At 42.6% G+C, this 25,507-nt stretch overlaps 2 protein-coding genes across 4 annotated transcripts in view; one reads left to right on the plus strand and one right to left on the minus strand.

Moving 5' to 3' along the window:
- mrpl11 (mitochondrial ribosomal protein L11) overlaps positions 1 to 25,507 on the plus strand; it is a 63,083-nt gene that overhangs the window by 37,120 nt on the left and 456 nt on the right. Inside the window, exons 3-5 of one of the 2 annotated variants that reach the window (XM_004073131.3) lie at positions 13,464 to 13,559; positions 22,040 to 22,133; positions 22,212 to 22,371. In XM_004073131.3, the coding sequence (XP_004073179.1) occupies positions 13,464 to 13,559; positions 22,040 to 22,133; positions 22,212 to 22,371 (350 nt within the window). Of the gene's footprint in view, positions 1 to 13,463; positions 13,560 to 22,039; positions 22,372 to 25,507 lie in introns of both variants that reach the window. The other variant, XM_011479982.3, reaches the window with a different exon arrangement.
- Positions 823 to 6,229, minus strand: LOC105354860 (transmembrane protein 121). 2 transcript variants are annotated; one of them, XM_020706468.2, is made up of 2 exons: positions 5,788 to 6,229; positions 823 to 2,436 (listed from the first exon to the last, which is right to left on the minus strand). In XM_020706468.2, the coding sequence occupies exon 2, from the start codon at positions 2,432 to 2,434 to the stop codon at positions 1,370 to 1,372; it is 1,065 nt and encodes a 354-aa protein (XP_020562127.1). In that variant the 5' UTR covers positions 2,435 to 2,436; positions 5,788 to 6,229; the 3' UTR covers positions 823 to 1,369. The 2 variants fall into 2 exon arrangements, with proteins under 2 accessions (XP_020562127.1, XP_020562126.1); XM_020706467.1 differs by lacking the exon at positions 5,788 to 6,229 and adding an exon at positions 4,977 to 5,781.

Here is a 25,507-nt window from a genome sequence, read left to right on the forward strand (position 1 = left end):
TGACAGAAAATGCCCACCAAAAGGTCGCAGACAGTCTAGTGGCATTTTTAGTGGTCTATTTGAACCAAGCTGTTCTGAAGCTTTCTCTGAGGGTTGCAAGGACTGATGAGCTCTTCAAAGGACACACTATAGGTAAGAGCTTCTCTACATGAAATAATCAGACTGTTTGATGCTCACAACTAAATGCATCTGTTGAATTTTAGTAGAAGAAAATCTCAGTCTGCTTCTTCAGTAGGGTGTACGATTAATCAATTTCTATTTTTACGATCCAACCAGATCAATCTGTCTGATGCAAGTTGATCATTTAATCTATCTATACCATTATAAAATCTTTTCAAAATAAAATAAATTGATTACATCGATATCGGAAAATACCATCTGGATTGAGGCACTGTGGGTTTATTTTACTAAAACATAAAAACGACCAAGTGACATCCCAGCGGACAACACACGTGATGGCATCAAAAACTGATCAAACTATCATTCTAGTCCAATGTGTGAAAATAATTTGAATTTTGCAAAGACACGTGACCATAGAGTGTGGTAGAATTTTCTAATTATGTTCCCTTTAGATCATTTTGATGTGAAAGTGGACTGAACTAAAATGTGAATTAATTTATCAATAATTCAGTGAATTGGATCAAATCCGATTGTACAGAAAGAACTAATATTGACTATGAATTGTATTGTCAACTTTAATTATGATATGAATGGAATCGTTAAAATGATGAATTACACCCAGGTTTAAAGCAATTGTTATTTGTTTAATGCAGCTTTTTTATATTGGTGTAAGAACTGCACTACATACTGAGACAAACTTCCTTTAAAATGGGTTCAAAAATATATTTATATGAAAGCAGCTCTACAATCTACAATGATAAGGACACAAAACCAAATATGAATAGTTATAAAAACCCTTGAAAGGTTCATAATTGGCAGAGCTGTTCTTTCAGCCATATAAAAGGACCCCCCACACACACACACACAGACACACACACACAGACATCACTGCATGTCTGCAATCAAATTTGACAAAAACACTTGTTCTTAGGAAAAAAAGAAATCTCACCACAAAGTTTTAGATGTACAACAGTGAACACTGTTAGACCTCAGTATTTTTAGACTGCTCTTTACTGACAGTTGTGCTCACAGTGCTTCCTTTACATTTGCCCCCCTTAAACAGCATTTGTACATATTCTCAGCACAACAAAACGCTCAGCTTGCCAAATGCATTTCCACAGCACTGTGTTATCCCGTTCTGTGGGATTTGATACACGTTATCTGTTGGGCTGGATGCTGGCTTCGGTGGTCCCAGTGTTTCAGTTCCGGTGTGCCCATTTTTGCATGCGTGCATCTGCAGACCGATTCTCTACAGTTCATGGGAGATGAAAGAGGATCCTAAGGGCGATGCTGAGGGTTCCAGGCTGACGTGGGAGAGCGTGTGGCTTTGGGAGCGGGACAGTGTGTGATAATGAGAGGGAGGAGCTTTGCCCTGAGGCTGGGCCTCTTCCTGCTCTGAATTCTGGCTCGGCACCGCAGAGCCTCCTGGTTCTGCTCCAGCCACAGTTCCAGCTCCTGCAGCACTGTGCTCCTGCTTGTGTCTCTCCCAGGCAGAGCTCAGCTTTACAGCCAGAGCCAGCAGGTTTTTTCCTAGAAACACAGTCGACACGCGGGGGTCTCTGTACCACAGCATGCCTATGCTCCTCAGGACTAGGGTGAAGATGTTGATCGTGACTAAGCTGAGCCAGGGGTACAAAGCCTCCCTACGGGGCCCCCTCTGTCCTGGCAGGCCAGTTGTCCCCAGCTCTGTAAGGGCCACGCATGGCAGCAGTAGCAAGAGGGCGTAGCAGTAAAAGAAGACCAGGCCTTCCGCCCAGATAGGCAGCTTGAGCTCAACAACCGCTCCAGCACCCGGTGCAGATGCTCCCTGCGCTTCCCACAGTCCAGCTTGCAGGTCCAACACATCGAGCAAGTCAACCACCACCCACAGGAGCCGACCCCGCACCTCCTGTTTCCTGCGCTGCGGGGTCATGTGGTCGGCTCCTGTCAAGATGAGAAACAGGGAGGGCAAGCAAATGGACAGCAGGAGGGTTAGGGTTTTCCTGGCCAGCGGGTCGGGCGGGCGGCGCTCCTGTCTGTAGTTATGGCAGACAAAGAAGAGCTTCAGCTGGAGGAGGGACAGAAAGAGGAACCAAAGGGCGTTGGCAAACCCCCGGCGCGGCGACCGTGCCTCCGAAACCATGCCAGCTGAGACGAACCGCAAGGCGAGCAGGAAACCCACGTCTCCTGTCAACACCGCCACATACTGCCACACGCTGGGTCCCGACAGACCACGAGCTCCCAGCATGCTCTGCTCCAGCAGGTACAGGTCCACCACTGCCATCGTGCTCACCGTGACCAGGGTTGAGACGCACACCTGGGGCGTGGGCACCATGCCTGTGAACAGTCACACAGATTAATAAGAGATCTGCTACACCAACTATTTCCTGACATCGCTGCACCATCTGCTCTTGGTAAAACCAACACATGCAGTATGAAACGGACTTGTTTTCCAAGTCCATTTCCAAACCAACTGTAGAGCAGCTCGATGCTTGTTGCTATGGTTAAAGACATTAGCTGCAGAGTGAACAGTGAGCGCCCTTCATCTCTGGCCAGAGCTACAGTACATACTCTGACCACTCAAGCTGAGAAGCCTGTTAATTTCCCTTTTTCTCTTTCCTGTTCAGCTCTTTGAACTCAATGGAATCTGCTTTACATAAAAGTTTAACATTGCTTTAGTTCAGTCCTATACTTTCTTCACGTTCTCTGCTATAACTTCCTCTGCTAGCTTTGCCTCTTTTTCTTCTTTACAAGGCTCATTCATTATTAATTAATTGCATTCAGGCGCAGCTAGGTGCCCTGTCAGAGCCTTTCTCTTTGCTTCAACAGTCCTCTGTGTTTATTCTCACACTGTGCTGCAGCTTTTAATCATCCTGAGTCCTCACCTCATTTAAGATGAATATTGATAACTTGCTATTTGTTTTGAGATGCGGTTGACTTGCGTCTTTGTGTACACATACTGGTGATTGCATGCAAGCAATGCTAATCTGGCTGACTGCTCGTATTATTTTGTTACAGCCCTTACTGTTTATCAGCCATAGACAGCATAAATATGAGTATTGATCTCGGTGTGAGAAACGATCATCGACTCCACGGCACAATCGAACTGTCATCTATTTATCGTATTTAGCTTAACCCCCCAGGGCAGGACTCTCTCTGAACCACTCCGGGGGTGTCATGTGCTCCGCCGGATCGATGTGGTTGTAATATAAAATCGTTACCAGCTCAGATTGAGTTGAGTGTGATTGAGCGCGAGATTGTGAGCATGATCGTGGCCTCAGAGAAAGGTTTGCCAGTAAAAACAAAAGTGTATCGATACATCTCAGCCCTGGAAGGAGTATCACTTCCCAAGATGTAAGATTGCCAGGAGCTATGCCACCTCCTCTGTGCTGCTTGAATCATTGAAGAAGGTACAGAGACTTCACTAGAAAAGAGGATTGGAGGTGGTGTGTATGGGTGGAGGAGGAACAGAACTGTAAGTAAAAGATTAATAGGCCTTTTGGGCTGTCTACAAGGCTAATAAAGTGTTGCTGTAAGATGGTAATAGTTAATAAAAAGCTTGAAGGGGTGTGGGGGAGAAGATGGAATGTTAATGCACAAAGTGTCTTCCATCCACTAATATTGAGATGTGCGTTTCATGAATCATCTAGGAATGAAAAGCTTCATCTGAGAGTATTAAAGGCTTACTCTGAAAGCAGCATATCAGAGAGATATGGAAGGATCTGAGCTGATTAATCCAGCTTGGAGGTATAGTAGGAGGACAGGCGTGGATCATACCAGCATTCATTGTTTCTGAAGCTTTTGTCTCACCATGCACAGCAGCTCCATTTATCGTACCCTCAAACATGAATGAATTCCAGTGAGCTTCAGATTGAAAGGATATTGGAATTTAAATTTGTCTTCCATTAATCAAGAAGCACCCTGAGCCTGCAGGAGGAGGGTGAAGGTGTGTGAGGAGGTTCACATCCGCTGTTGCAGCTGTCTCTCCTGGGGTCTTGCCTCTTTTATTCCACCTGCACTTTGAATTTCACCCAAGAAATCTGCCCATCAGCCTTTTGTTTGCGTTCTTTGACTCCCTGTCAGCGCTGCGTAATTTATTCCCTAATGAGTGACAGCTGAAGGTGACAGCCCACGTGTCCACTCAGCTCATCATTAATGACCAAATTCATCATTCCGCTGTCTGGTAAGCGACACGGTTGTTGACAAGGTGATGCAACCCATTCCAGCAGAAGCATGAGTAATTGCATGCAGGTAAAAAGATTTGTGCAAATTCTATTTATCGCTGAAAATAATTCCCCCCCCCACTGCTTGTTGCTGCACTCATTTTACACTAATGTCTAGGTAATCATCCAAAAAGCACTTTAATTTGGTCCAGCTGACAGAGATAAAGCAGAGCTCAGGCTTCCCCAGTTGACAGAAAGCCATGTTGAGCCCCGATGAATGCGTCTGCACCTGCCGTTTATCTCCGTGAGCACCTGAAAAAGAGCTGGAAATCCTATCAAAGACGAAATCTTCTCAACTGCGGGGTGGCACACGGATGTCAAGGACATCCGTGCAACATAACAGCCTCATGTTCTTACTAATGAACTTGATGAAGATCTTCCCCCCCACAAACTCACACCATGAAGACATCTGTTGATTAATCAGACCAAAGAGTTGCCTGCAGGGCTCACAGTTGCAATCTCTTTTACAAAGTTATCTCCACATTCATTTATTTTGTCATTATCTGCACAGCATGCATGCTGCAACTGGACATCTTGATTTTATTCAAACCTGAAGAACTGTCTTTCTGTAACACCTCGCTGTCCTGTTAAAGGCATTAAGTAAGGGGGGTTTATATCCAGGCACGGTTGGAAATAAAGTGAAGCTTTAGTTACCCAAACCATTCGTCTCACACTTGGGCTCGATCTTGATTTACAGTAAAGTAATCCTCAGTCGGTTCCGCTGTCGGTGATCAATAAAGTGTCCTTTAATGAGCCAGACTCGATGATGAAAGAGTCAGTGTCCGGGAGAAGGCTCGTCGAGAGGCGGACGCATCCTCTGTTCCCTGTTTTCTTGAGAACATGAGCAGAAAAGAAAGTGAAAAAGCAGAAACAGGCGCTCTCTGTCGATGCGTTCTCCAGCGCGGATCAGCCGAGGCGCGGCACATCCGTCCCGAGCCTCGGCTCTGTGCAGATCCGTCGCCTGCTGCAGTGTCGCGGTCTGCCGTTGTCGGTTAATCTTTTGGCACAGCGGCGGGGGTGGAGAGCGGTGCGCGGCCGGCGCGCGGTCGGTCTGGAGCGGCGTGGCGCACCGCTGGAGTGGAGATCCGCGGATTCGTCTGAAGAGGAGGCGAGGAGAGCCAGAGCTGAGCTGCACAAACTCTCACGCTGTCCGAGTTTGGTGTTAATTTGTAAGCAGGCTACGTGCTCAAGCGCAGACCTCCCACCCTCATCAGTTTCTCCTCCTCTCCTCCATCAGCGCTGGAAGTTTAGCTGGAAGGAGATGCTCTGAATATTTTACAGCATCCGACTCTTCAATCGTGGTAATAATGATATTGCCACTTGGAGAATCTTAATTTGCATTGTTCAGAAGCAAACAGTTCCTCATTTTCCCTCTTTAGGAGAATTAAGGGAAGATGCCTGTAGTCACATTTGCAGCTCAGAAGGCAGATGTTACAACTTTAATTAGTCCTCCTTCTGTACTTACCTCCTTAGTCACACCAGAAAATGATTCCTCTGTTGTAGATCTGTTCTAAATTTAGCAGGATTAGTGCTCACACTGCTTTTGTTGGAAATTCATTTAGTCAAAAGAGTTCTTGATGGAGAATCTGCTCCTTTTTTGTTCAAAATTAAGATTTGTAGCCCCTTTGTTGTTCATGGATGAAGTTTTTCCAAAATTTCTAGCCTTAAAGTCACGGTCCTGCATGTTTATGAAAGGTTGTGGTCCTTGCCTCCAGTTTTTTCTATTCTCAGTGGTCCATTGTAGAATGAGAGGTTTAATCAGGCTGCTGAGCAAAAGGACGGAGAGTCATCTTTCTTGTCAGATTCAGCTCTGCGCTCCGCTGGCTTCCAAGAGAGAAGAGATTTTCCATTTTCCTCACTTCGGCTTTTATTCCCCCCCCCTCTTTTGTGTGTGTGTGTGTGCATGAGAGAGCTCTCCGCCCACTCTTCTTTCTGTGACATATATCCTTGTGTTTATCCCATTCTCCACACTGTACGTCCTCTTTTTTCCGTTCTCACTGGGTGTGGTTGAAGGTCATTTGTAAACGGGCTCTCATTCACAGAGAAGTGAGGGAGAGCGAGGCATGGGGGGGAGCAGCTGTGAGAATATCAAAGAGAGGGCAGCCAGGCGGGCAGACTGTCCACAATACTGTGCACTCATCACTTTTTTTGTCTTAGGCATGATTGGAAAAGTTTGGAAGGACACAAGAGGTTGCACTCTGTTAAAGAAAACATGAAGAGAAAACCCTCCCACCCCCCGTCAGGTCCTAAACAAACACAGACGTCTCTGCGTTCCATCGTCCTCCTGTTTCTGGCTCCTTATCATTGTCATCTCTTAGTTTAAGACATGAAATTGCCATATCGGAAGAAATATTCTCTGTTTTATTCTTGACATGAATCTCTCTAGTCAGAGCCTGACACTTATATCACCCATTATTTAACCCGATTGCAAGTACTTCTCCAGGTAGCGGCTAATGAAGCCTGGAGCTGTTGGCCTCCAGCAGAGCTGAGAAGTGAGCTGCAGATGAGCTCACTTTAGAAATGAGCTTCAGGAGTTGGAGCATATTAAGTTATGGAGTCAAAGTTTTCTCTTTTAATGAACTCCGTGTTAGCAGGCTTTGAGGTTAAACAGAGCCTCACATGGAGTAAAAGTATCAGATTGGGATGGTCATGGTACATTGTTGAAACCACCAATTGCTGCTTAGCTTCAATATTGCAGCAAGAATGAAGATTCTCCTAAATTGTGTAATTTTGCTCCACAGTGATGAGAACCTTTTGCTGTCCCTCAGTTAAGAAAACACCATAGTTGATGCTGTGTGTTTCTCACCATCACAGTTTTTACCAAGTCCAGCTTCCTGCTGAGTATCAAACTGTTTTTTTCCCACCAGCTTGCTAAATTTCTTGATCTACCTCTCTATGAAGCTGCCTTCAAACACACTGAAGCATAAACTCTGGCTACCCCAGTCTGTTTAAACATGGCATGTCACTGCAATTTCCAAAAACCCTCAGCTGCATCGAAAAAAAAGAGGTAAAGCGTAGAGCCAGGACCAGACAAGTCTGAAGATTGCATGGCTCTTTGCTGGAGTCATCTTTTTAAAGTCAAGCTCTTTTGTGGAGACCAGTAAATGTATAGATTAGGGTTGCTCCTTGAAAGTCTGATCCACACCTGGGTTTGTTTTACCACATATTTTCTTACCATTTTAATCTGAAATGTCAAATGTTGTAGGTCTCAGTCTACCTGTGACTGAACCCTGGTGCAGTTCAGTCACAGCATGCAGGCAGAGGAACCAATAAAGACCCACTCCAATGAAAATTGTGTTTTTGGTGCTCTTAGAATGTTCATTTTCCCATAACGGAGCACATATATTAAGATTTAAGAGCTAAAACTGTACGCCTGGATAGCTCCAATATTGCTCACCATTTTTTTGTAGAACTGGTTGTGTTAGGTTGGGGTTATGAGGAGCTGTAAGCTACAGAGGGCTGTAAGCTACAGAGAGTGTGTGTAAACAAAGCGATGATCGGAAATGAGGAAAGGTTTACTCTGCACCATTGACTGTACAAATAAAACTGGACCAATCACACGTGACGTCACCCATAGAAAATGCTTTGCTTCCGGTTCCAACCAAATAAATTCAATTCAGTCGCTCTCCAATCAGCAGTGAGCATGTTTAGAAGACCACACCCCTTCCACTGAAAGCAGGCTCAGTAGAATCTGTCAATCAAACACTTTGAACATTCAACTCTAGGTCACCTACTTTATTGAGGCATCTGATTGGTACGTTCATAACTTGTATAATTAGTGTTACAGCAAAAATATCGAGATAAAAAAATTGGGATTAGCAAAAACATGTTAATAAAAAGTAGTAGATCAAGAATGGTTATTCTAGAAATTTAATGACTGATTAATAGCTGTTTATTTCTCAATAGAAGTCTATGAGATTTCAGCTTTTTGGGACCAGTGGGTACTACCTGTTTGGAACGCGAGGGGGATGGGTTGTTCAGTCCAGTTCTCATTTACTCTCAGAAGCAAATTTCTAATCAACTCCTGCCACTCTGCAGAAATTTTGTCCTAGAAAACAACACAAGTTTTTTTTTTTTGGCTAAAAACGGCATAATCATAAATAAAATACCACTGGGAATGCTTTTACAATGGATCAAAAGATAACTGAAGCTGACCAATGAGTGGTGAGCCAAAAAAAAAAAAATGGTGTTTGATCTGCTCTAATATGCAGTGTTAAAAGCAGACCAACCAGAAGGTGAGGAACTTTTCAGTGTGTCCTGCCCAATCAAAGAGTATCCGTTGCACCTTCCTGCTTTGAAATTGTCTCCATATCTCCTACAGTCAGCCACCATTTCATTATGGAGGAGGGAACACATCAAACTAACTCCAAATCCTACCCAGTGTTGGGCAGCCTCTTTCCACCTATTTCTGCCCTTATATCCGAATCAGTTGACTCCAGAATCTGATCGACTGAACAAACCCAATCCAGGGAATCTCCAGTAGGAGGAAAACATGGAAAACATGTACAGTGGCAGATATTCAGAACTGGGTAGTCATTCCGTATTTATAGTCCCCGTTTTCTTGGCCCCTGATTGTTGCATTTAGAGTTGGGTAGCAGTGACAACTCACTTAATCAATTCCATTTCAGTCTTCAACCTCACCAGTCAATTGGATTTACAATTCAATTCATTTAGATCAATTGTTTTTTGAGTTTCTATTCAAAAAGTTTCATTTGGTTATGAAAAACACTTTTCATACTACTACTGATTATCAGAAGAAAAGAGAAACCGTAACTAATTATGAATGCTTGCTTTAAAAACTAACTGAAAAGCATTTCTTTGCCTGGAAAAAAGTTCAAAAACGACTTTAATGAAAAATCAATTTATACATTTGAAATATCATTGTTGATTTTTAGAGTAAATCTGGATTTGAAATCAATCAACCTAATTGTTTTTTATATATAAAACCAAGCCCGAGATGCAGCAACCACTCATCCAAGTGTGTGCTGTATAACTGAATCTTTCAAACATGACTCGCTGTTCCCAGTGGCTACGTCAGTAAACAAAAGCTGATGGGCTCCTCTGTTGATTTCTTTCCAACTCTATTTATTTTCAGTCTTCACTTCAGTGACTCTCTTAAGTGACATCAATTCAGGCAATTTGTCACATTTTTTCACAGCTGCAGGCAGCAACGAATGTTTTTTTTTAATGCATACAGCTGTACTTCTCTCCCTCTGTAATATTCTCCTCTAATGAACAGGTTTTTAAAAGCATTTCCATATGAATTTAAACCTAAAATATTAGTTTGGTAAAAGCAGTTACTTTTCCTTTTTACATCCTGCATGTTGTGGTCCTAATGAACTTCATGTTTGGTTGTAAAGTTGTCGATTTCAGATCTCATTTTAGAGTTGAATTTTGCAGCCTGCTGGTAGACACGGAGGGAAAACATGCGACTGTGATCAAACACATACAGTTTAAGTAGAATAGAATGTGTTTTTTTTTTTGTTTTGTTTTTAGCCTGAAAGGAAAAATCTAGATATGAGTGGATCTTTGCAGGTCCAGTGAAATAGGGCTAAACCAGTGTGTCACAACACACTGGTTTAGGCTGAACATTTCCCATCATTTATTCTTGAGGAGAGGCTTTTTCATGTCTCAGGGATTTTTTTTTTGTAGTTTTGTTTTCAGTCATTTCCGGCATGGATCTACAGCTGCCTGTAGTTCAGGCTGCTGCTTTTCTGCTGCAGCCTCCGCACGTGATTAATCATGTGAAGTAGCAAAAAGCACAACACTGTCAAGTCTGTGAGGGGGACCTAATGGAGTTGAAAATGGGATGTTTTGTCATGACACAATCCATTTTGTTGCAGGGCTGCCTGCTTTTCTCCGTACCCTCAAATAGTAAATTCCTCTTGTTTCAGGTGCACAAAGAGAAGGTTGTGTATCTATTTTGAGCAAAGCATCCACACAACACAAACACAGCTGAGGAATTTTGGCTTGTTTCTCGCTTGTATAGATGCGAGTCCCTGAATCCAGTTCACTCCGTTGGGTCTGTGCTTGTGCCTGTTTGAGCTGCACTTCTAAGCTCCTCCATGCAGGCCTGTATTTTGGCTCAGCGCACTTCAGTGGAGACTGAGGGTGAAAATCGTTTTCATTTTCCACTTTTAAAGCTAATCCACCCGTTCTTCTGTTGAAAATCAGGTGAAATGCATTTCCACCATGAGCTCTTTTTGTTTCAGGCGCTTTGCCGCGAACCGCTACCCAACTAACCTCCCGTTCAGCCTCTTTGCCCCCCACCACCACCATCCCCCTGCAGCCAAGGGGGTACAGCATGGAACCTAATCAGCTGTATGGCACAGCAGCAGGGCTGAATATGATCAAATGCCAACACTGAAGGAGATTAAATGAAAAAATTTAATGAACGTAATGAAGGACTGTGTTTAAGAGTTTAATTAACCCACTGGCCTGTCTTCACTCCCACACCTGTGTCATCATGTCACAGACCTAGAATTGGCCACTCGGCTCATCTGTCCTCTTTGCTTCCATGCCTCCACAGGCAGGGGGCTCCTCTGAATCTTTGTTTAGAAACACCTGCGATGCTTCCCCGCCGTCAGCAGCTTCGTACACAGATCAACTTCTTAAAGTCTCATCGCATTTAAACGAGGACAAAGTGTTCATCCATAAACATTGAAGCGCGCTCGCCCATATTCATGAGGACCTCTGGCGGGCGGCCTTCACTCTGCCCGTCTCTCCTGCCGCTGTTCACCTCAGTCAAACAAAGCCCTCTCATCGTTCAAATATTGACCACCGTCGTGCCGCTCGCCACACTCTGACAACTTTAATACACCTCAGCTGTCTCTCCCTTTTCCATTTCCGTCTCCGCTTTCCTGCCTTCAGGACCCCCCCAATGCACGCACACATACAATACAGCAACACCAGAGCTACATCTTGTTAAAAAGAGTTAGTGAAGCTGAAAGGCCAATCACATTAACACGAATCGAGTGTCAGAAAAGGCTGCAGAGAATATGGAAGGAGGGTCAAATCGAATGGGGGGCTTCTGGAATTTTAATTGCAAATGCCTAATTGTTCACATAATTATGACTAATAAGACTCATCCTTCCGTGCTGATCTGAAACGGATCATATAGCTGTTACGCACCACAGTGGCTGCCAGATTTGACAGCAAGAAATATTGTCTTAGATTAGAGCCTAATCCCGTTACCCAAGATCTCCAAAGGCTTTGAAGATGTGCATCAGAATGTCCTTGCCCACAGACGGAGGCATGGAGGGGCTCTGCCTCGAGTGAGCGGCTGCGGACACTTTATGCTGGAGAGCTCTCATCAGTCATGGTTGAAGAAGAAGGATTTCTCTCTCAGCTTTGATTTATGGATGATTTGTTGCTCAGATGCAGTGAGCGGTTTGGCCAACGCATGAATGTTGCTGTTCCAGTTCTGTGTTGCTGTTAAATGTCATGGGAGGTTGGACGAGCCACTCTTGAACGTTCCTTTCATGGCGCGCCAGCTCCTGCAGCCACTGACATGGTTCAAAAGACCTAATTACTGCAGGTAAATGATTAAAATGCAGTGGTAAAACTTCCGGGGCTGGTACATGTGGACCATTGTGGAGGAGCTTAATTAAAATATGATCTGCTCTCCTGTGCATTTGAAAATGCTCTTGGGAATCTGTACGTTGTCCCGAGACTCGACTTATTTTCCTATCTTTAAGCCTCTTTTATGTTTCATTGAGCACCTTTTAGCAGTATGGACAAGAAAGGCATGAAGTCTCTTCCTCTGTTTATCTTTAGCACAGCCCCTCTCTGTCTGCATAATGTCTCCCCATTGGTGCTTAAGCACGTTTTAAAGGCATCAGGCATTATCTCTTTCTGGTCAGTGAGGCCTTTTCACGGCCTTTGTGTGGCTTGAAAGGCTGTCTGAGTCGGTGGAGGAGATCATTATCCGACAGGGACAGAATAGAAGAAAATGAACGGGAGGCGAGTGTGCGAGGCAGAGCCCAAGGGTTTGCTCTAACTCATACCCAACATCACAGCCTTTATATTAATCCATATTTAATTAGACTTCCTTGTAGTGCACTCTTCTTGCTTGTTTACTTTTCCTGTGTTATTTTATGAGGAGTATGCCAAAGGGATGGGTTTGGGTGGAAGGGGCTGTCATGGGATTAGTATTAATTAGTACAAAGGTGGGGAAGAGGAGGTAGCGCCTAGTGAGGACTCCGGGGACGAAGCCGCGTTTCATTCCCCTAGTAGTGCATTGTAATTCAGATAGCACCCATCAGCTGAAATGCTAATCTCCCTCCGCTCATGGGAAGCGTTAAAATATCACTTTGTGGTGTTTGCACAGCAAACACCGTAGAAAATTGAGCAACATTTTTAGCTGCTGATAAAGTGGATGGAGCTGCTGTTTTTCATTCATCAGGTGCTCTTTTGATGCCTTCAGTGGAGACGAGCGTCTGAAATCAATTTTAAATAAATGTCTTCCTGGCCTGTTATTGGTCAAAGGCTCACGACGACCAACGGCTTCTGAGATCAGAGGGGTTAGTGTGCTCTATTGTAGAGCATATAGAGCCATTATGCTTTTTGTGAAGTACCCATTTTTTCTGCTGTCATTTCTAAAGCACAGTGCAGCCGAGGTGTAGCCTTTGGGAAGGATGATGGGTGAAGGTCACTTCAGATTTCAGCAGTTGTAATTAGGTTCTTTGCTGCTGATTTCAGCTCCACAGTGAAATGCTGCAAAGGAGCAGCGTAGGCCCGCTGTTGACTTAATGTCAACCATCCATTCTGCTTTCGCTTTGGTCGGCCTCGCTGGAGCTGGAAAATGGGAGCCCATTCATCACCAGGTTCTTCTGGCTCTGGGATTCAACAAGCATTTAGTCATATTCTCCTGACAGACGTCTGCGGGAAAAACAGTGGGCGGTTCTTACGAAAGCACAGCCTTCCAGAGCAGTTTACATGTGCAAATTCAGTCAGACCTCTGAAGCTTTGTGATGGATTGATTGACAGCAACTGGGGCATCTGTATTCTGTCAGCACAGTGTGGCACTGGTGAGATTCAGCCGAATGATGCGCCAGTTCAAATCCCTCATACATTTCAGAGCTAACTCTCTCAGTTTTTCACTGTGTGCCGCCTTCTTCTTTCCTCCTTGTTCTAATGCAGAAAGGAATCCCCATCGGACAGTTCTGCAAGGACTTCAATGAGAAAACCAAGGAGCTAAAGGAGGGCATTCCTCTGCCAGTCAAGATCCATGTGAAGGTACTTCTCTTTAACCCGTTTCTACCCCTTTTTATTTAACATACATCCCTCCCACGATTGTGGTTCATTTCACACGCTGCATAACATCATCGCAGCACTTCCATTATTCATACTCCACCACTGAAGTAAGCCTTTCCATTTGCATTCATTAATGAAGCAATACCCAGAGGAACTCAAGAGTCAAGAGGCATTAAGTGCATGCTAGAGAAGTGAATTACTTAAAATAAAAAAAAACAGTGTTGCGAGTTTTTGTTTTACACATCCATGCAATGTTTAACTTGTCGTGCCCCCGCCCACCCTCTTCTGTTGCTTTAAATCAAGCTCCCGTCAGCTAACTCGACGTGTAATGGAATGAAGTTTGTGATGTAAGGACATGCAGCCTAATCCTTTTAAAGGCATGAATGTACTCCAATGTGCAATATCTAGCAAGAGCTGAGGGGCACTCTCAGGTTCCACATTAGCGCCATCTGCTGGTGACTGCTTTCATTTGGCAGCACACTTTTAAAAGTGCATAAACATGATCCTTTTCAGCTGCAAAGACAAACGTTTTTAGCCGGAGTTCACCTTTGTTAAGTCAGCAGCTTTAGGCACATCTCTGAGTGCCTTTCATCTCACTCTGAAGAAACAGATGGGCTGTCGGAACAGTTCATCTTTAAGGTTTCTTTCATAGAGTCAGATGAGTAGATCGATGCCTCTCGTGCCTTTTTTAAAGTGTGAAGCTTGAGCCAAGAGGCATTATGATCCACATAAAGAGTGACAACAGCAAGCCAAACTCTGCCAGAAGTTTGAAAAGTTTCAGCACAATTCATTTCCATTTAGAAACGGCAGAATCTGAGCAGTGCATTTGTGTGCAGCGAACCATTCATGCACATACTGCATGCATTGTGAGTCCCTGCAGCTCATGTGCGATTCACAGCTGTTTGAATACATTGAAGAAAATAAAGCGAGAGCCTTAATTTGTTTCTTGTCGGTGCAGAGTCCGGGGACAGCTAAATAAAATGTAAGAAAGAAAAGTCACAGATTGGTTTTAGGTAGTACAAGAACAAGTTTTAAAGCTAACATGAGTAAAATGTATCATTCCAGGCCACAACATTTTACTTAAGGTTATTCCAGAAAATGAGCTAGAGGTTATAAAAAAGCAAGAAGTAGTCATTTTGATTAAATACAGTAGTGAGATGATGTTTCTACTTATTTGTGTATTTCAGCAAATAAAGTATTAGGAACAGATCACCCAGGAAATGTAAAATTCATTTTAAATTCTCGTTTTATTGCGGGAAACCAAACTTATAAAGCTTCTTGGCTCTATATGGAAAAACTCATTTCCCCTTAAATCTAATAGATGCTTTTGTCACACTCAGCAGCAGCAACTGCTCTGTGCTTTAAATGAATTGTTTGGGAATGTCAGACATTTCAAATATCAGAAGTGTACCGGTATTTAAACTTCTTTACAGAGTAGAAAACTTTTAAAAATTAGAGTTTGAGTATCACAGAAAACATTAAAACCATTTTAAAGCAATTTAAAGGAAAAAAAGTTTTTTTTACCTTTTAAAATAAATTGCATGTTAAATAGCAAAACTTGGATGAGGAAATGGAGTTGCAGCTGCTTTTGCTGTGGAGGTTTGGGGAAAAATGGTTCCCATTCAGATGATCAATTGATATATTCTGCAAATATCGAACTTGTGTTGTCATTTAAAAATGACAACACAATGGTGGTTATATGGTGGTATCATAGATAAGTGGACCAAAGTGTCATCATCCCTAAAAACTGAAATCTATTCTGACCTCTACTTCATAAAGAGTAAAATTGTGGGCTTAGTAAAGAGCCCTGTGGAACCCCACAATTATTACAAAAAGGACATAGTCTTAACCTGCACCTGGCCTGCAGCTGCAAACCACTATTTTATGCATTTCCCCTCTCAGGCACAGCATGGATTTAATGAAAATCTGTCATTTCTATGATAAAAGAAACAGGTTCAAGCAATGAAAGGTGTATTTTCACAGTTGCAGAATGACCTATTTCCCTCAGTACTGAGCTATTCCCTGAACTTCCCAACAAGTGTTTTTGTGCGTTTACCAAACCAGTGTATTTGTTTCTTTTTTCTTTTTTTCAGCTTCTTCCTCAGGAAACCAACAGTCCATGTGTTGGTTTCAATTCACTATAAATGCATCAGCAAACACAACTCCTTGTTGAACTTTTTTCAAGCACCAGCTTCCTCACAGATGAAGAATAATTCCCCATGATCTGATGAAAGGTCACTGCGGTTAGCAGACATGACTATGAAGACAAATCGCCCACTGGAGTATCTTCTGAGCTCAGCCTGAGCTCTCCTCCCAGCTTCTTTTTTTATGTGACAGATAACAGGGATATAAAACAAACTTTCTCCCAGAAGATTTATTGGTTGAATGGATGTTTGTTGTTGTAAAATAAAACTGGTGAACCTGGCTGACAGAAGAGAGGCTGTGGAGATTTTTTCTGCTTGAGCCCTGAGAGGAAGGATGGAACAGATGAGGATGCAAGGCAGCTATTGGACAAACGCCTCATAAAGAGCAGTTTCATTTTACTTTTTTCATCTTCTTTAAAGCTGTGGTGGTACATAGAGTAATTAAATGTGTGTTGCAGCTTGCTTTATATTGCGGTGATAGATGAGCATTTATCCACCCACCCTAGAGGTTGTTTGATCCTCCGATTTAGCCCAGTATTTTGGTTTAACAAGCAGCCTCACAGTGAAGAAAGTCAAAGGAGAGCAGCCAGTCCCCTAAAGGAGCATATAGAAACAGACAAACCCACAGCATGAACATGAGTCTATGCAGATGCAGAAAATGTTACTACTTTCTTAGGATGTACATTTTTAAAGTTGGAAAATATTGAATTTTTGCTAATAAATTCAACCATTTAGTTTATTGTTTAGTTGGGGCTCAACCCAAGTTAATGCCTGGGTCAACAATGGCCTATAGCGTGCTGGTGGAACTTGGAATCTTGTTGGTCGCAGAGAGGAGAAGTCAGGTTTGCAAGCAGAGAAGAAAAGAAGGAGCAAGGGAAGGACTCAGAGCAGGAACTTTAAATCTATAGACTTTGGCAGAGAAAACCAGACTTTTGGCCGACTTGATTGAAAGAAGAAAGGTGGATATTTAGTATTGTTTGAGTATGAGGATTGAGCTGAAATAAGCTTGGGAGATCAGAAGGTTCTTCTAGATGACTGGACAGTTAAAGTGATCAGACAGACTGGGATGAGGGTGTTTGCTGTGTCATCTGGAAAGAAAGAAGACATATTTGCTATGAGGAGGCTGCTGGAGAAGGTCAGAAGGAGCTGCAGTTTGTCTTTGTAGAGCTAGAGGTGAGAGCAGCCCTGCTGTTAGTTTAGAGACAATGGCTCTGAGAAAGAGACAGGAGGCAGAGCTGAAGATGCTGAGGTTCTCTTTGGGAATGATGAGGATGAATAGACCGAGAAGGAATTGATCAAAGGAACAATTTGTGTTAGATGTTTTGGAGAGAAATGCAGGGATGCAGATTGAGATGTTTTGGACATGTTTAGAGGGGGAACAGTGATTATGTCGGTGATGTTTGGGCTACCAGGAAAAAGCCTAGAGGAAGACTACAGAAGAAGGTCAAGGATGGAGGACACAAGGAATAGAAGCAAAGGTCAGGGTGGAAGATATAGTCATATGGAGGTGGATGGTGATGCCTAGAGGGAGCAGCTGAAATGTAACAATTACCCAAATCAAAAGAACTCCAAACATATTTAAAATCCCACTTCAGGATTTACCAAAAAAACAAATTTAGCATTGAGCAAAACAAGAAAGCAGTTCAGTTTAACTTGCACTTTAAAATTCATTCTGTTTAAAGTAAAAACATATATTATAAGACCAATCAACCAACGACTAGTTTGTCTACTAGCTGCGCTTTTTATTCTGTTAATCAGATCCATCAAATATGAGTCCAGTTTGAAAACAACAAACAGGTTTAAGAGGAGTGAAATATGTGGATGCCTTAAGCTTGTTATGATCAGTCAGGAGCAGGGGGGCGTGGCTAACCTTTTCCCTCATGCCTCTCTACGCTGCACACCTGATCCTCTGCACACCTGATTCTCACCTCCCAGATGATAACTATTCAGTAGCTCTTAGTAACTGTCCCGTTTGTCAGTCTAGCTTCGTGATTCAGCTTCCTGTCTGATTTGGTTTTTGTTCTTGAGGAATAAACTGTTAACCTGCCCTCGATTTCAGACTCTGCTTTGGGATCCTTCCACTCAACCTAACAAAGCTAAAAAAAACAATTTAATAAAAAATCTACACAAACAAAGTTAGTGGCACGTGGATGCAACATTGCTCATCCTGATATAACAGCATCATCTTAGGCAATAACAGTTCATAGGTTCAATGAAAAATGACCACTGAGGATGATTCATCAAGGTCAATCACTGCCTCTTCATCTCACTGAAAGACTTTGATGTGTCACCCTCCTCTTACATAAAGGACACAGGTCTGTCAAGCAAATGCTAATGTATATTTTTTATTTAAAACCCCTAAAGTATATGTTATTTTTTGTCATAACTGGTGGAAATATCACATTTGTCATTTAATCTGTTCAAATTATTAAAGCTCATGAAGAATTATACAGTTTATTTTTGAGAGACTAAATATCAAACTGTTCTGCTGAGAAAAATGTTTTTCCTAAGGATCTATTTCCAAAAAAGCCTTGGCTCTCTGTTTCAAGGTCCTGAGGAGGATTACATCATGTAAGCCCGACTATGCTATTATCTGCGTTTTTTTTTTCTTTCAAATCAGGCTTCTTAATAAGTCTTGCTCTAAGAAAATGATTCTGCTTTTGATAACTGAAATCTTAGAAAAGCTCTAAGGTGGCCATTCAGATCCAATGATTTAGTCTTTGCAGATGTGTTCAGAGCTTCTATGTATGTTTGAAGTTAAGTTTACATGCAAGGCTAAGAATCTGATTAAACCATGTTCTAAAAACGTGTTTTCACATTAATACACACGGGATTTCTGAAATTCCTTTTATAAAGGTATTTTGCTGTTGAAACAGTTAAGTTTTACATCCATGAATAAAACGTGCAGAATTATCTATAAGGTTGCAATTCTGCAGTACGGAACAAGAGGAAAGTGCTGATTGGTGGATCAGTTGAAACACAACTTCCTCCTTGGTTATTTAAAACTCAAAGTATTAATATATTGCAAAGAAAATGTCCAGATATCCCTCTACACTTTAAAGGTTTGTAAGTCAAAGAAAATAAAGCTGAACATGTTGGATTTACTGTGGATGGATGGAGTGGTGGTGGAGGGTCTTGTACGATGAGTCTCTTTCACTAAGTCTCTTTCAGAATAGGGTTTAGACTACAGTTAGACTACAGTTAGACTACAGTTTGACTACAAATTTCTAAAATCCCAGATTATAGATCTGGCCATGGATCAGTTCTCTCAATATGAAGACATTTAAATGTATTTGATATAATTGCATAGAAACCAGAATATAATAATAAAACTGCTGTGGTGAAAAGTTTGTGAAAACTTTGCATGCCCCGCTTGTATGTCCCAGATTAGTGCATGTTGAAGCCTCCTTCTTGCCTCATGGTCAAATGTGCTCCTGTGTGTTGGTGTTGTGTTGCAAAAACACATACAGAGATAGTCTAAGTCAGGGGTGTTTGCCTCCAGGCCTCAGGGGGTCGGCATCCAGCTGGTTTTTCAGAAACCCGGCCCTACTTGCTGCTGATTATCTGTATTGAGTGGGGTTTTTTTGCCCCTGAGAAGCTACATTGGCATGTTAGTTGGAAAACATGTAGTAGGACAGGACACTGGCCCTCGAGGTCTGGAGTTTGACACCTAGTGTTTTAGTCACATACGGAGGTTGACCCATACAGGTGCTGCCAGGTTTTTGGGATGTCCAGGGGCCTCATTTATAAAACTTTGCGTAGGATTTGCGTCAGAAGTGGCGTACGGATGAAACAGAGGATGTGCGTACGCACAGAAATATTCGGAGTTATAAAACCGTGCGCACGCACATCCTACGCATCTTTCCCTTTATAAATCACAACCAATTCTAAATGCTGCGCAGCTTTTGCGGTCTCATGACACGCCTATAGTTGCCCATAAATAGTCCGTGAAACGCCCACAAATGAATATTCATTGATTGCGAAACCATGCCAAACACGGAGAGAAAATCAAAAAAACGTAACTTCACTCAATGTGAAGTAGAAGTTATTGTTGGCGAGGTGGAAAAGAGGATAATAATGTTGTTTGGAGGGCGCAGTGTGGCCTTACTAATGCCAAAAAGGCACGTGAGTGGCAGACGGCGGCAGACGCTGTAAATGCTGTAGCCTCACAACCTCGGACCGTGGCCGAAATAAAAAAGAAGGAAATAAAAAAGAAAGAAGGAAATAAAAAAGAAAAGTCAAGGCAAAGAAAACGTCTAGCGCTGACCCCCCCCCCCCCCCCCCACACACACACACACACACCCGTGTCTGCCACGGGTGGGGGGGGGGGGGGGACACCGGAGCTGACCCCTCCTGATGAGAGACTGGCGGCAATAATTGGGGAATCCCTTTTAAGTGGAGTGGTGACTGAGGCACAGGGGGACACCGACGCGCCAGATGCACCGGGTGACACACCCCCAAAAGCCCGCAGAGGAAGTCGGAACCGGCTCATAAGCCACTCGTCCTCGTTTGCCAACAAGTCTCCTTGCTGTCTAAAGATGCGTTCACTCCGAATTTTTCCATTTGCCACATCTTCTAAGAGCGCAAGATCAGCCATTGTGCGTCATTACGCATTGTGATGGGGCATTTTATTTCCCTCCATTTAATTACATCTGACAATCTACAGATGTCGGTAATAATCGACGTGGAAATGGGAAATTGATCAGCGCAAATTTAATTTCTTGTTGCTTTCTGAATGGTTGAGACATACGCCATACATTGTTTCATCAAAAATAAAACAAACTAAAGGCATATGCATGAATACCATAATTCCGTACCTTATGAAGAAATGTTTTACTATGAAAACAACTTTCCCTAGTGGACAATTAATGCATCTCTCTCTCTCTATCCATCTGTCTGTCTAATTGCACCTAGAACATATTTCACTTTTCTTTTTGCAAATATGTGTTCATTTGAATTTCTGTTGTAATTTTCGTTTGATTTTTTTTTGTTTGTTTCACTGCTGATCGGTCCAACGGGTGTTCGTGTAGGCTGTTAATTGTAAGACTTGCTTTGTGAAGTCTTCATGTTATTTCTGAGAGGCAGCATTGTCATTTTCACTTTCACGTGTTTCTTCCATCTGCCGACGGCGTCGCCGTTTCTCATTTCACCCGTTTTTGTGCGTACGCCTGGGTCAGAGCTTGCGTGAAGGACCGCACATTTTCCCGTCAAGTTTGCTTTTTATAAATCTCAACTATTGCGTAGAGAGTGGCGTACGCCTTCTTTTGTGCGTACGCAACGTTTATAAATGAGGCCCCAGGTCCGTGGAAGGTTGTAGACGGGAGGGGCTGCAGCTAAAGGGGAGTGCAGGTGGGTCTTGCAGTTCCCTCGAGGCTCATACGGCCACCTTAAAATGGAACGTACCATTGGTGTGCGTGTGGTAAGTGTATTAAGTGTACATGTGATGCTGTCGTACGGTGATGTTTACGCAGCACGCCAGTCATTAGTAAGGTACGAATACAGGCTCCTTAGGGACCGCACGGTCCTGCTGCACGCACGTGCACCTGTCACTTGAACAGGAAGAAAGTGTGCTGAGCCCTCTCTTCCCCTTTGAGGGGGTTGAAAAAAAAATAAAAATCTGTAAGACGTGCCCACATCTCACCTACTTCCCCCTTAGATACTGTTTTAAGTGTTCCTCCTGACCTGCTGCCCGCAGCATGCCTGTAGGAAAAGAAATGCGCATATACATTTTTGCCTTACAGGCTCACCACGTGATCTATGCCTTTCATATTTAGTGCGGGCCACATGCGTGCTCCATACAGGTTTGGCCGTTTTTTCACCTGCTAACAGCCCATTTCCACCCGTTGTGACTGCGGCATAAGCTACGGAAACACTGCGAGGAAAACTGGAGGTCACAGCCCGACATTCTCTATATGACAAAGACATTAAGAGCTTTTAATCTGAAAGGGCAAAGCTTTACTCCATTGACACATTTGAAGAAAGGCATGCAGTTAAATCAGAACACAAACTAACATCAAATCAAATCAGAGGTTTTTCAGTTTTTTATGACAAAAACAAATTTCCGAGTGTTGCAGTGAATTACAGTTTCTGTGCCTTTTTGCTGCACTCACGGTGAGAACAGATGGTTTGATGGAGGGGGGGGGGCTGTATCACTCTACTCAGTGAAATAATTGTGACAAAATCAAACTTTTAACAGGCCACCTGTTATAAGAGCAGGCCTGTGTGTCTGTAAGATTCCAAAGTTCTGCTTAGCAAATAAATGAATCCTTTTGATCTTACACACACTTGTGTAACTGTGGCTTTTCTCCGTCTCTGCAGCCTGACAGGACGTATGACCTGAAGATCGGCCAGCCCACTGTGTCGTATTTCCTCAAGCAAGCTGCTGGGATTGCTAAAGGTGCCAGCAAAACAGGTGAGAGGTGCTGCTCGCATTGCTCAGACGTTTTCTGTTACTTACTTGAAGTATTTTCTGTTTTGTTTTTTCCTCTAGGGCATGAGGTGGCAGGCATCGTCTCTGTGAGAGCCGTGTACGAAATCGCTCAGGTGAAAGCTCAGGATGAGTGCTTCAAACAGAGGAACGCCCCCCTGCAGACAGTCGTCAAATGCATCATCGGCTCAGCACGCTCTCTGGGCATTAAAGTAGTCAACGAGTAAGCGCTTGTGACTCCATGCTCCTCGCCTATGTGCCTCTAAATGTCCATGAATGATCCCAGACGTGGTTCAAAGACAGCTGCACAAGTGAGAGGAAACATGGATGCAGCTCAAATAATTGGGTTTATAAAAACATCTGTGTTTTGTTCTTAATCATGAAACTAAAGCAGATCCAATGCAGCTCCACTGGTGTCTGAATGTGTGTGAATGTCCTGGTGGTGGTCAGAGGGGCGCGAACTGGGAGCCACGCCTCTCTGTCTGCCCCGGGGCAGCCGTGGCTACAACAGTAGTTACCATTACTAAGTATGAATGAGGAGTGAATACATGATGGACACACTGTAAGAGCTTTGAGCGTCTGGAAAAGTGTAGAAAAACCCAATCAATTATTATTATTATTATTATTATTATAAAGATTTCCACTTAAAACAGGGACATCTGATTGTTAAAAACTGCAAAATACACCCACATTTTATTGTGTTTGATATTATCACAAGGCAGTCAGGTACAAGTTAAAATATGACTTCATATTGATCAAGAAATTAGGCTTAGGTCCCCTCACAGCTAGAAGGCCCTGGTTATAGTCCAAGTCCCTCTACAGCCTAGAAAGTTAATAAATTTATCGGTTTTACTCTAAGGGTGTATTGACTGGACACATGTGGTCCACTTTAAGTAAACCAGAGTTTGTTTCCCCTGATAATCCGGGACACATTTCAGTCTGAATACACCCAAGCGAACCCTGGCGTTGGACCAAGAACCACTCTCTGACCCATCCTTGGAGGTGGTCTTGGTTCGTTTCCAATCGGACTGAGCATCGGTGCGCCCTGAGATTCCTCAGTCTGAATGCAATCGTCCTCGGAGCGGAACGACTGAACGAAAGAGCCACCGTAGAAGACGTAAACAGAGTAGAATGAAGAAACAAATGAGCGGAGGACAAATATAAAGCAACGATTGTCGTTGCCAGTCTGAACAAACCCTAAGTGTCCCTTTGTGTGCATGTTTGAGTGTGTGTGGGAGTGATTGGGTGACCTGTCCAGGGTGTACCCCGTCCTCGGCCAACAGTAGCCGGGACAGGCTCTGGCATCCCCGTGACCTTGCAAGGGATATAGAAAGGGGATGGTTTAATTAAAGTTTTCACTTTGCTGTCAAATTATATTCAACAAAGGTAGACACAATATTTACTAAAATCACAATCTTTTACATAATAAAAAACACAAACTTTTTTTTTTTCATGCATAACTGCAAATATTTGATTGTAAGGGAAATCATTAGTTGGATTTGAATGATCGATTTTTAATTTTTGATTAATCAAATGTTTCAACTTTCCCATTTTCTTATTCCAATTAATTTAGAATATATAGAAATTGGCTCTTTTTATTGGCTGAAATCCCCTAAATGTAAATGAGAACTTGATTAATGGATGATTGAGCCTTTTCATGCAATGTTCCTGGAGGAGAACCTACTTTGCCACTCATCTTTGATAAAAACCAAATAAACCTATAATCCATATTTATGGAGGGACACACCTAAAACTGCAATAGGATCAAAAACATAAAAATTCTAAACAGCTAATTCCTCATTTGTGATCAACACTAATGGGAATCAAATGGATTTATTCCCTGTTATTTTACAGATTGTGAATTTGTGAGTCTTAACTTGAAAATCTAAGCTTAACAAAAAAACAAGGCTTTAAAATAAAAAAGTGACAGATGGATTTAACATGAAGACCCAAACAAACCCGGAACAAAGACTAAGACCAAATGAAAAACTGAAGTCACATGTCTTGTTTAAACAGGAAGTTTTTGTTGTGGGAAACTTTTCTGTATCTCTTGTTTCTACAAGATTCAAACTACTATTTTTTTGTGAGTTTTTAATCTCTTAAAAGTTCTGTTATTTTATATAAATAGCCTAAAAAATCCTTGAAACTGTCAAAAAACTGCTTTTTTTCTTTTAATCTCTTTAATAAACTTTCTTACTGAATGTTGAATAGAGAAATAAAATAAAGTGGATGACCTTGTAGGGGACGGGGAACAGGTTTCACAATTCCCCTGTAATGATCTTCAAAGAGTTGATGTTGATCCTTCATGTTATTCTGGTCTGACTTATATTTTCAAGTAGCAGTTTAAACATATGTCATATGCAATTTAAAAATATGTCCTTTTATTGTTTATTTGATGGGTTGTTGCTTTGTTTTTTGTCCAGTCCAACACATTTTGCTTTTACCCTGATCGTCGAACATTTTCCTGACTTCTGCTCTGAACGGGCCTCATGTGTTTTGAGTCCATATGGGGTTTTTAGTTGTGACTGATGGGATTTCTGGAGCTGCAATGATGCAATGTTCTTCAGGCGTCAACAAGACACTCCAAGGATCTGTCAGTGTGAGGCAGACTCTTAGTTTACGCTGCATATTACCTACATTACACAATTGTGCTGCAGTCACAGCTTCCCCAGTTAGAGCTTTATTTTAAAAGAGCAGCTTCCTCTGTATATTGGCTCATCCTGAGCTACAGGCTGTAAAGATTAAAAAAACATCGGTTTTTCAGTGTGTTGTTGACAGACGACCTCCTCGAGTCCAGAACCTGCACCACTCTGAACAGGCAGTCAGACTCACAGCAGCAGCTAATTCATTAAGTTTTGACTTTGTTTTTGTGGAAAACAAATTTCTTAATGTGCACTCACGAATATGTTGCAAAAGTGCATTGCTCCATTGCTTCCTCCGCTATGCAGTGTGCCTCACATTGCATAGAAATATAATAAATAAATAAATAAATACTAGCATTTTACAACTATGTCTGTATTAAAAAATAAATCTGTATTTTTCCCGTGTTTTATATCATGGGACACGTTCACTGCTGCTTCTTCAACACTTAGTTAAAATTATTTAGTGGACACCAACGTAGACCCCAGCTGACAAATCCCATCCTAGAAAAGTGAAGAAAAAGGAGAAAGCCACAGTGCCGAGTCACGAGAAAAGATGTGGAGTCGACACCAATCTCCAGCTGAATGTGGATTGGAACCCAGACTGGAGCTGCTTCAGTGCAGGGGGTGCAGAAAAAAAAAGTGATTTTTCAAACTTTCCCAAAATCAGTTCCACCTCCTCTAATCCTACCCTTGTGATATAGTTAGAAACAGTTTTTG

The sequence above is a fragment of the Oryzias latipes genome, chromosome 10 (genome assembly GCF_002234675.1).
Source record: "Oryzias latipes chromosome 10, ASM223467v1".
Classification (NCBI taxonomy): Eukaryota; Metazoa; Chordata; class Actinopteri; order Beloniformes; family Adrianichthyidae; genus Oryzias; species Oryzias latipes.